Below are 12,496 nucleotides of genomic sequence, written 5' to 3'. Positions count from 1 at the left end.
TAAACCAAGAACATACAAAAAAAGAACTCCCAAATCTGACTTCGTATGAGGAAGTTATGAATTTTCTAAGATTTGGCATAATAGTGCACGACCCGATACTCGAATTTTAGTTCGAGTGGTTTTTGGCCTACGCAACCTAAATGAGAGTTGAAGATCTCATTAATAGGAACACAACGATAAAAAGACAAACGAAGACGGACTCCGTATGAAGGAGTTACGAATTTTTCGCGGTCATTTAACAGTCTAATCTCCTCCTACTGTTAAATTTAAGATCGGTCGCGAATTAGCCGACAGAGTGAAAATGAAAGTTGTAGATCTTGTTTTTACCTACGCGTGGATATAAAGAACGTCGAAAACGGAGCTCATATGCGAAAGTTATGGGGTTTAGAAGTCGGCAGGGTGCTGCTGCAAAAGGGGTGACGTGGCACAATACATGCCACACACGTATGGCCACCAGAAAGCTAACAAGTGGCACTGACTCGGCAAGTCAGTGACCCAACTCAGCGAGTCCATCAGGAATTCAGCCTATAAATAAGAGTGTCGGACTCCATTCATTCTCACACCTTCCCAACTTCACTTTCTCTCTCTAGACTCTCTCTCTCTCTCTAGCCTCCCTTAAGCCCCCTAAAGTCTCGGTAAACCCCCTAGCACCCGAAGGAATCCTCGAGGCTCCCGGAGCCCTAAGAAAAGAGCATTTCGGCTCTCGAACGCTGCTCCAACGAAGCCCGATTTTGCAAAAAAACCTGTTGTTTTGTCCGAGGGAAATTGTTTTAAGATTAACGAAGCGCTGTCCAAGTACCGAGTCACCACCTTATCAAGTGAGTGCATATTTACTTTCATCTTACACATACATATGAAGTATTTTAATATAAATTACGTGCTATGTGTGTATATTGCCTGAATGCTTGCTGTCTATGTTGGGTGAAAGAATTTTTTTATACATGTTTTAAATGATTTAAACTGTATATGTATTTTATATCTACAAAATGTGTTGGGTAAAACATGGGTAGATGAAATAGTTGCTGTGTGACAAAAATAAAATGATGAGAGATGATATAGACCATGAGATAAGGGTGATAGGTGAACCATGAGAGAAACCTTTTACCCAAGTGTTGGCCCCGTTATCTAGCAGAGTATGGATGACAACCACAGACTATTCTAGACAGTCCAGTGGAACACTAGCAGGCTCGCAACCTGTAGGTGTTTATTTGAATTATGTATTCACCAGCTGTACTCTAAAAACCCATTGAGATGTATTGCGAGTGGATTCTCGAAAACGATACTGTTGATAAACGAGATAAACCTTGGCGACTATGAGACTTAGTGCCTAAACCCTGGCGACTATGCGATTTAATGCATGTTGTATAAACCCTGGCGACTATGAGACTTAGTGCCTAAACCCTAACGACTATGCGACTTAGTGCCTGTTGTATAAAACCTGGAGACTATGATACTTAGTGCCTAAGCCCTGGCGACTATGCGACATAGTGCCTGTTGAGTAAACTCTGGCAACGATGGATTTCGTGCCGATTCCTTAGGATGATCCTTAGGAGTGAATGAACAAGGGATAGCTAATTCTTAGGGTAGACCCTTAAGAGTAAGGAAGATAATGGGGATGGGTAATTGGGTTAACTGTTTGATGATTAAACATAATAATTATATTATTGTGGGTTGAAAACCCTATTTACTCACCAGGTTTCACAACCTGACCCACTCAAGCTTATTTGTATCACATGTGTCGATATGAAGCTACATTACACTAAGAGATTAAAGAGATGTAGATCACTAGTGTAAATAAATATATGTTCTGTTTATGATTATGTTTCTGTATTGACGATGACATCCCAAATGTTTTAAAATGAATAAAATACATTTCTTAGGAAATGCTTTGATAACGTATTTATCATGTTTTTCTGGGAACAAATTCCGCAACACTTTTATTAAAAGAGGTACTCTGATTTTTATAAAGCATAAACAAAATCGGTCTTTTCAGGCCGTGAAAATGGGGATGTCACATTCACCCACCTCAAACCCAAAGGATGCAGAGTGCTATCACTGCCACGACGTAGGGCATTGGAAACGATGCTGCCCAAAATATATGCAAGATATCAAGGATGGAAAGATCAAGCCGTCCTTCACATGTATTTATACTATTCAATCTAATGATTCATCACATGGTATTTCTTGGATTCTTGATACAGGATGTGGTTTTCACATCTGTTCTGATTTGCAGGGCCTAAGAAGAAATAGGGATGTGGAGCATGGGAAGATAAATTTGGTCATGGGGAACAGAAGATTGTCGCCTGTCACCAAGATTGGAGTTTACTATTTAGTGCTTAGTAATGGATTAGGACTAGATTTGAATAATTGTTGTTATTCGCTAGAAATGGCTAGAAACATCATTTCTTTTCATGGTTTGTATAGACAAGGATTTAGATATTCATTTGATAATGAAAAGGGTTCTATTAATGCTTATCTTAATGGTGTTTTCTATTTTGAAGCATTTCCTTGTAATGGAAAATATGAAACTGTGATGGTTGTAGACAACTTAGGAAATGATGTATTGCATATCGAATCTTCCAATAGTTTGTACAAAGCATGCTTGTGGCGTTGTCGAATTGGACATGTCAACAAGAAACGCATAGCCCAACTACAAAAGGATGGAGTGTTGGAGTCATTCGACCTTAGGGACGATGACGTGTGCGAGTCTTGTTTGCTTGGAAAGATGACCAAGTCACCCTTCACTGGTTCTTGTGAAAGGGATGAGGGTTTATTGGATCTCATACATACAGATGTATGTGGACCCTTTAGATCCACCACAAGGGATGCAATCCGCTTCTATGTGACTTTTACCGATGATTATAGCAGATATGGCTATATCTACTTAATCAGGCATAAGTCAGAAACCTTTTAAAAGTTCAAAGAGTTCAAACAACAAGTGGAGAATCAGTTGGGCAGGAAAATCAAGATGCTTCGATCTGATTGAGGCGGAGAGGACCTTAGTCTTGAATTCCACGGTTACCTCAAGGAATGCGGAATCGTTTCGCAATTGATGCCACCTAGGACACCGTAGTTGAATGGTGTGGCTGAGAGGCGTAATTGAACCTTGTTGGACATGGTTCGTTCCATGATGAGTCGTGCTTTGCTATCTATCTCATTCTGGGGGTATGCCTTAGAGACTGTCGCCCATATCCTTAACTTAGTCCCTACAAATAAGGTTGCCAAAACACCTCACGAGATGTGGACATGGAAGGCTCCCTCGTTGTCACATATCAAGGTTTGGGGTTGCGAGGCTTTCGTAAGACGAGAGACTCACGACAAGCTTGAACCTCGTAGTAAGCGATGTATTTTAATCAGCTACCCACATAAGTCCTTTGGATATCTCTTCTATAGACCGAGTGACAATGGTGTCTTCATTGCGAGGAGAGGGGTTTTACGAGAGAGAGAACTCATAAGGTAAGGAGACAGTGGGAGGCAAATCGATCCTGAATAGCTTCAAGAATCGAACGATGAAGGAACCTTTAACACTGGCGCTCAACCTGAGGAGGAAACTCCTGTTGAACCAATTGACGAGTCCTTACCTCTTAGACGTTCCAGTAGAGCTAGTGTTCCACCTGTGCTATATGGTTTTCATATAACAAGTGAAGGTGATACGTTTATTAGTAACAATACACTAATAAATTTGGATGAACCTAACAGCTACAAGGAAGCCACGGCAGGCCCGGAGTCTGCAAAATAGAAAGAGGTTATGGAAAGCGAGATTCATTCCATGTATGACAACCAAGTCTGGGATTTGGTTGACAACGTGCCAGGTCGTAAGACGGTCGGATGCAAATGGATCTTCAAGAAGAAGACCGACATGGATGTGAAAGTACACACTTATAAAGCACGATTGGTTGCGAAGGGCTTTACTCAAACTCCTAGAGATGACTATGATAAGACCTTCTCGCCAGTTGCGAAGATAAATTCTATTAGGGTGATGCTAGCCATTGCTGCATTTCATGACTATGTAATATGGCAAATGGATGTCAAAACCGCTTTCCTTAATGAGAAGTTGGCTTAGGATGTTTACGTGAATCAGCCAGAGGGTTTTGTCGATGTGAAGCATCCTAATAGAGCGTGTAAGCTTGAGAAATCCATTTATAGATTGAAACAAGCATCTCGCAGATGGAATCTTTGTTTCAACGAGAAAGTCAAAGAGTTTGGCTTCCGACGAAGCGAGGATGAATCATGTGTATATGTCAAAGCCAGTGGGAGAATAGTTAGCTTCCTCGTATTATATGTCGATGACATACTACTCATAGGAAACGACATCCCAACCCGGCAGGAAGTTAAGTCTTGGCTTGGGAAATGCTTCCCTATGAAGGACCTCGGAGAGGCTGCCTATATTTTGGGAATAAGGATAGTGAGAAACAGAAGTAAGAGACTAATATGAATTAGTCAGAATACTTACTTCGACAAGGTACCAAAGCGTTTTAGTATGGATAATTCCAAGAAAGGGGAGTTACCAATCCAAAGTAATGCCAAGTTGAGTAAGACTCAAAGTCCGAGTACCGAAGTCGAGATAGCAGAGATGAGCCAAGTACCTTACACTTCCACAGTTGGCTCGATCATGTATGTTATGACTTGTACTCACCCTGATGTGGCATTCGCTTTGAGCATGGTCAGCAGATATCAAGGGAACCCTGGCAAAGCACATTGGACCGCAGTCAAGAATATTCTTAAGTACATTCGGAGGACTAAGGAATAATTTCTAGTCCTCGGTGGGAGTGATGACTTAAGGGTGCGAGGGTATAGTGACGCCAGTTTTCAGACCGACAGAGACAACTACCGTTTGCAGTCGGGCTGGGTCTTTACCCTAAATAGAGGAGCAGTGACTTGGAAAAGTTCCAAGCAGGAGACCGTAACTGATTCAACGTGCGAATCAGAGTACATAGCGGCGAGCGAAGCGTCAAAGGAGGCGATATGGTTGAAGAACTTCATTGGAGACCTTGGAGTTGTACCAGCCATAAATGAGCCTATGGAGATATTCTACGATAATGAAGGAGTGGTTGCCTTGACCAAGGAACCGAGGGATCATGGCAGATCTCGACATATCAATAGGAAATATCACTTTATTAGACATCGGGTAGAAGAGGGACTCCTCGTAGTGAAGAGGGTATCGTCAAAGGATAACCCAACAGATCCCCTTACGAAGGGACTGGGTAGGGTTAAGCACTTGCAACACGCTAGGAGCATTGGGCTGAAGGACGATATTAGTTTTGATTAGATAGCTTCGAAACATGTAATAGATAATTTGTAATTGACATTTGATGAATAAATAAAGGAGTATTATTTATAAGTAAAGTTACTGTCTTGTGTTAATTATTTACCTATTGTTTCACTTTGCATGTTTTGACTTCCTGAATAATAAGATTATTCGAACAGTCCACAATCGTTTATACTTTGGAAGTAGGTATAAAAGAAGACTATCATGAATTGGCTTGTAGATTGTCTAAAGTGTATTAGACATAGCAAAGGTTTGATACAATGTTCATGAGTGCTTATGAATAAGATTTGAGCATTGGATTAGAACCACACTTGCTGGTATCACTTCATGGATTTTATCACGAGTGATCGCAAGACGATAATATCATACGGTCTTAAAACCTTGATATATGGTTTATTATTTGCAAGTTGGTTGTGCATTGATAATGCGTAAACGCATCAGTAACTTGTTGTTATAAAATGTATTGTTGTGCATGATTTGTTAAGTGAATGGTAAATGCATATAAGTCGAAGTTTATCTGTTCCTTTTAGCCTAAGAGGATAAAAGCGATATCTGGGCCCCTCGATGATTTGGTTTGACTTATGTGTCGGATCCGGTCAGGACTGAATTGATGTGTTCAATTAAGTTCTATGTCAGACGAATCAGAGATCGAGAAACAAACTGCTGGACAATAAGTATGACTATGTTCCATGTGATTGTCCGCACGATATCTAGAATAGAGGATTATATGATCCCTTATCTAAAGGACAGGTTACTGATAAGCTCAAAGTTCGACAGCGTCTTTGAGAGCTACGCTTGCTAATAGGGTCCAGAAGTCGTACTTGCATTTATAGTTACTAGAATTATCAAAGTGGGTGACTGTTGGATTAGTGTCTAAGCCTGTAACTACATTTGGTATGTACTTGACCCGGTTGTGCATGGTCCTTTTGGGTTGCCTTCACCAAAGCAACTTGATAGGATGATTTATAGAGAGAGAGAGAGAGGTTATTATGGTTTATTAATATATTATATGAATAATATATTAAAGGAGAAATCATATAGTTTAATTAATATTAGTTAAGAATTAATTAAGAATTAATTATGTGGATGAAAGAGATTAATTAAATAAAGGGGACTGGAACTGTCAATTGTGTGATAGTTAGTTATTGGGCTGAGAATCCTTATGGATTAGGGCATGGAAGAAATTAAGATGGAGTCCATCTTGAATTCGTCCAAGGAGGCCTTATTCCAGAAGGTTCCTTGGACTGTTTAAGGCCTAAGATGTCCATTAGGGTTTTGACTGAAACCCTAGCAGCACAAGTATAAATAAAACCCTAAGGGGATCAGATTTCGGCCACTTGAAAACCCTAGAGAGTTTATAGCCGAAATTTTCCCTCCTTCCCCTCTCTCCAATATCATCCTCTTGCTTATGGTGTTTGTAAGCCATTAGAGGTGTGACATTTGTGACACTAAGCTCCAAGATTCGAAGATTCAAGCCATTCAAGAGAGGTAAGCATCTAGATCCGATCTATTAGGTTAATTTCGAAATATGTATGCTAGATCTAGGGTTCATAAGTCTTCGATGAATTGCATGTACAATAGAGAAACCTAGATCCAAGCTTTATTGTTTTGCATGAGCACATAGGATTATTCTTTTGTATCAAACCCATCGAAAAGAAGCATCCTCGAAGAGGTTTGTCAGTAGATAAAATATCCAAAACATAAATCTCATTATGTCACAGTGACATTCTTTTGATCAACAAGCTTTCCTTCCTTCTTGTTAAAGTGAAATTCATAGTTAGAGTCACACGGTTGGCTGATTGAGATAAGATTGTGCTGGAGACCTTTTACGTATGAAACATTCTTGAATACAATAGACATGCACTTCATGGTTCCATATCCCTTTGTAGTTCCCTTACTGTTGTCTCCATATGTAAAAGATGGACCATCCTTCCTTACTAAGTTATCCAGAAGTGACTTAAAACATGTCATGTGTCTTGAACAACCACTATCTAAATACAAAATATGTTCTTACCCTGAAAAAAAACAAAAAAAAAATTAGTATACATTGACCCATCTTGCAATGGGTCACTTAAGAGAAAATGTGATAACAAGCATCAAGGAGACAATTCAACGATTTTACCTTTTTGATCCATTTATCATTTCGAGTTGTGATGCTATAAACACGAACGAATCTCTTTTCAAATGTAGACTCGTTGACTCTATGCGAGGCATCACCATACCAATAATAAACTTTGGTTCTAGGATTCTTTCTTTTAACATTAGAACTTTGTTTTCACTTATCAATGGACCCTAAAGAGTCTTGATAATTTGATTTAAAAACTCTTGCTTTAGTTCTGGACCAAGGAATGTCATCGATGATATGATCAAATGATTCTTCATCATGAGATACAAAAGAGATTAATGAATCATCTTAAACAAATGGTTTTGATTGATCTCCAGATTCAGTGTTGCTAATAGAGCACAGAGGAAGCATGTTGTGAATTTCGTTTACTAAATGTACTTCATCGTTGGATATAGGAAATTTTAGCCGCATCTTAGTGGAGGGCAAGACATATTCACGATGAGGAGGTTGAAGAGAAGGATCAGGAACAGATAAACAAGATACACATTTGGTGTTACCATTAGATTCAATAGTACGATGTGTATTAATTAGAGTTTGATTTTTGAAATATGTACTTACAAATCTATTTTTAAAATCTTTCTCGAGACTGTCAGCATTATAAAAAATTTGTTTAGTTTTGACTTTTTTGATTAAGGAAACAGCGCCTTCAATATCACCCCCAAGGATTTTCTCACACTGATCAGGAATTTGATTATTAATAATTCTCGTGACATTACAGTGTGAAGAAGCCCAATTATTTTAAATAAGTTGAATGCTTCTTGCATGATCAACAAATTTTTCATTTTCAGGGTGAATAAAATTGTTAGTCAGTGAGTTACAAGTGGTTTCCTTTTTTAAATAAGAAAGTGAGTCTTCAAAAGAGGAGGTTTTCCTTTAATATTTTTTAACTCAATTTTGAGAGAAGATTTTTCTTTGTTTGAAATAGATAAATCGAAACATAAATGATCAAACATATAATATTTTTCAATGAAAGGATAGTTAACGGAGTTCTTTACCAGATACGTTGAGGTTCAATCCCAGTCCTGAGACTTACAGTCTATATCGGGTTGATAAAGGTCAACATCAAATGTGCTAACATTGTCCCTTGGTGATCAACATGAGACTCGACGATTTGAGCCATGAGACACTTACCATTTGAAACTTTTCCATTTGAGAGATCTTCTTTGTCAAATGCGGATGATAGGATGATCATCATCTCTTATGCCGTTGAGCATTTTTGAACCAAACGATAGACATCAAAGGAAAGAGAATTTCCAATAGCCATCCTCTCCTTTACATCGATATTTAGGATCCATTTTTCTTCCTTTTTGTATCCTAGCATGGATTTCTATTTTTGTTTAGTACCGGATGCATTGTCATTAGATAACTGAGTCATAGATGTGAGGGGACCCTTGTAGATTATATCAAGCATATCATAGTCCATGATCTCGAGAACATCCATGGCCTTTGATTTCCAACCAGTAGAGATGTGTTCATCAAAATGAGGGATCTTGTTGAGAATAGACAACTTGGGATTATAGGAGGTCTATATGAAAACTTGAGAATGAATAAACAAACTAAGAGAAAGACTAAATAGAAAAACAAAAGAACCCAAGTAATCACAAACAGTGTTGTAAAACTCGTCGAGTTGGCCGACTACTCCTCCGATTACTCACTACTCAGCCCCTTACCGAGGCGAGTTACAAAATACCGAGTACTCCTTGAACGACTCCTTACTGAACTGGGCAGTGTTGTAAAACTTGATCAACTCGGTGATTAATATGTATAATATACTTAATGATTTATTATTTAGCACACACACATGTGATTATTACTACATATATATCTTAAATTTTGAGTAATTACTCACGAAGTGAGACCATTATGTGTATTTCAGTTTTTGTGTAATCACATATATCTAATTTTATTATATATTTCAATCAACTTATGATTTTAACTTATGATTTTTACATATATAATTTCCCTATAAATATATCTACATGAATTACCGAATCCGAGTACTCCCCGAGTACTCCTGAGTACTCGATACTCAGTAGTCGGCCGAACAGGTACCGAGTAACGCGTTCTACAACCTTGATCACAAAGATGCTTTCAGTAAGAAAGAATGTTCTCACCAAGAGAATGAAGGTCATAAAGACGGTCACCTAGACATTACATTAGGGTTTCACCCTAATGTTGAATATATACGATTACAATAACTGAAATCCCACTAATTAAGGGATATATACCTATCTAATTAAAGGTCTATCGTAATCACAAAGATTACAGATAATGTATATTGGCATAGATTTCTGTTTTAGTTTACTACCAGATTCATTGTCATTAGATAACTGAGGCATAGAGGTGAGGGAACTCTTGTTGATGATATCAAGCATATCATAGTCCATGATATCGATAACATCCATGGCCTTTGATTTCCAACCAATAGAGTTGTGTTCATCAAAAGGAGGGATCTTGTTGAGAACAGATGACATGGGATTATAGGAGGTCTACATGAAAACTTGAGTATGAATAACAATATATAAAGAAACTAAGCAAATAACTAAATAGAAAAATGAAAGAACACAAGTAATCACAAAGATGCTTACAGTAAGAAAGAATGTTCTCACCAAGACAACAAAGGTCACAAGGACGGTTACCTAGACATTATATTAGGGTTTCACCCTCATGTTGAATATTTACGATTACAATAACTGAAATCCCACTAATGAAGGGATCTATACCTATCTAAGTACATGTCTATCGTAATCACCAAGATTACAGATCAGATATCTATTATATATATATATATATATATATATATATATATATATATATATATATATATATATATATATATATATATATGTGTGTGTGTGTGTATGTATGTATGTATTGCTGCCTAATGTACAAAGGTTACTTAGATTTTGAAGTTCACGTTGATGCTGATGAGATCTGGTGTTGGCGCTGGCGCTCATGCCAACTCTAGCACTGGCGCTGATGGTCAGCGTGTAGAGTTTGACTCATCAGATCATAAGGTGTGACCTTACAGTATTTATTTGTTATTTTACTTGATTAAAATCCAAACTATTCATTCAATATAATTATGACACCTAAATTCAAATTTTTAGGAGGTATAAATAAAAGGAAACAAATATTTAGGTATAAGATAATTAATAAGGAATTTAATTATCTGTAAGGTCACACCTTATGATCTAATGACTCAAACAGTCTATATGCTTACCGTCAGCACCAACACGAACATCAGTGCCATCGTCTCAAGATATTATCAGCGTCAACATGAAGATCAGCACCAACGTGTAGTAATATAATCTAATGTAATTGTTGTATATTAGGTAGTTATACAGATATGTATAGAATAGATAGCAGATTCGATATCTTAGTTATAAGGATCGGTTCTTAGTGTAGATTAGATAAAAATCCCTTAATTCAAGGGATATACTAGAATAGATTGGTATATATACAACATTAGGGTGAAACCCTAATGTAGGTCTTGGTGACCGTCTTTGTGAAAACTTGTTTTCTTTGTGAAAATAACCTTTTCTTGGGGAAAGACAACTTTATGAATATCTTGTGTCCTTTACTTCTTCTTTTCTTTCCTTGTTTAAGTTAATTTTCTTGTTCTTTGTTTATTTTACCTGTAGTGTATCTAATAAATACTAACATTCAATTGGTATCAGAGCATGTTTATGATACACTTAAGTTGACATGTCGACGTCCTACATTCCTAATTCCTATGGTCTCAACAAGATTCCTCCTTTCGATGAGCACAACTTCGCTATGTGGAAAACTAAGGTCATGATTGTTCTTGAAACCATGGACTATGAGATGCTTAAAATTGTTGAAAAAGGTCCTCACATTCCTATGTATCAACCTATGGTCAACAATTCTCCCGTTGGTACTTTGAAACAAAAACCAGACACTAGCCATGACGACGATGACAAGAAACTGATTAGCCTTGATAAGAAAGCTAGAACAGCGATAATAAACTCTCTTCCCTATCACATGTGTCATCATGTACAGAATTGTGAGGTGGCTCAAGAGATGATGGATACACTGATAGTGGCATATGAAGGCACTGTGGAAGTTCAAGCCACTATCATCAACGACGTTAATCAGAGATATGAGCATTTCTTTGCTCAACAAGGTGAATCACTAACCCAAACAGTTAACAGATTTAACTGCTTGGTTAATGATACGTGCATGCTGGGAATTGTCCAGCATTCTTCTTAGTTGGTCCTAAAGTTCCTGGAGTCTCTTCGCAAAAGATGGAAATATCATGTTGATGTCCTTAAAATAGTGAAAAGATCAATTCCATGGATCTGAACTCCTTGTTTGGAAATCAACGAAATTACGAATAGACAAAAGCTCTTCGTAAATACGTCATGAAGGAATCAAGCAAGGAAAAGTTTGTAGCATTGATTTCTCGAAAGGAAGTAATCAAGCACATCAACGACTCAGATGACTCAGATCAGGGTGAAGAGAGTGGTAAATAAATCATTGATGAACTTGTTGCCAATGTTGCGCTTATAGTCAAACGATATGAAGAAAGCAGATCAAATGGGGTTCGAAGAGCTCTGTTTAAGGGAGACAGTTCAACGAAGAGATCCACACCACAAAAGAAAAACTTAGGTAACTGTTTTAATTGTAGAAGCCCTGACAATTTTGCCAGGGACTGCAAAGAGAATAAAGAAGCTTAAATTTCTGAGAACTATGAAGTGTTATAAAATAAGTTGTTGGCTCACATAAAGATGGAGAACATCTTTCTTCCAAAATATTTCATTGCAAAACAAGAGGATTTTCAATAGTGGGTGGAATAAGAAGAGACATTTGAAGATGATGGGCTCAATGTTAAGGGTCTTATGGCTCTTATCAATGATTCCCATGATGATAATCTCAACATATGTGACGTTGATACCTTTCAAGCTGTTGAAACCTTTTAACTTATTTTTCTTTGATTGAATCTTATTAAAATTTAAAGATATTCTTTTAAGTCCAAGTATAAATGTCATTTCCTTATGTCTATCATAGCAAAACAACTCTCGAGCTTTTGCAATTTGCAACTTAGAGACAATGTTTCCTACGAGTAATATTGTCATCAG

At 37.5% G+C, this 12,496-nt stretch overlaps 1 protein-coding gene across 1 annotated transcript; it reads left to right on the top strand.

The window, feature by feature from the left end:
• The first annotated feature begins 11,102 nt into the window (after positions 1-11,102).
• Positions 11,103-11,627, top strand: LOC145113011 (uncharacterized). The gene has a single exon (XM_079049121.1). It carries the CDS (start codon positions 11,103-11,105, stop codon positions 11,625-11,627), a length of 525 nt encoding a protein of 174 aa, XP_078905247.1.
• The last annotated feature ends 869 nt before the right edge of the window (positions 11,628-12,496 follow it).

Source organism: Lactuca virosa, chromosome 5 (assembly GCF_052849685.1).
Source record: "Lactuca virosa cultivar CGN04683 chromosome 5, Lactuca_virosa_CGN04683_v6, whole genome shotgun sequence".
NCBI classification, from domain to species: domain Eukaryota; kingdom Viridiplantae; phylum Streptophyta; class Magnoliopsida; order Asterales; family Asteraceae; genus Lactuca; species Lactuca virosa.
This window is presented reverse-complemented; position numbering and strand designations above follow the sequence as displayed.

Bases quoted from the DNA above. Each gene is read 5' to 3' on its own strand.
- LOC145113011 (XM_079049121.1), top strand. From the start codon at position 11,103: ATGTCGACGTCCTACATTCCTAATTCCTATGGTCTCAACAAGATTCCT.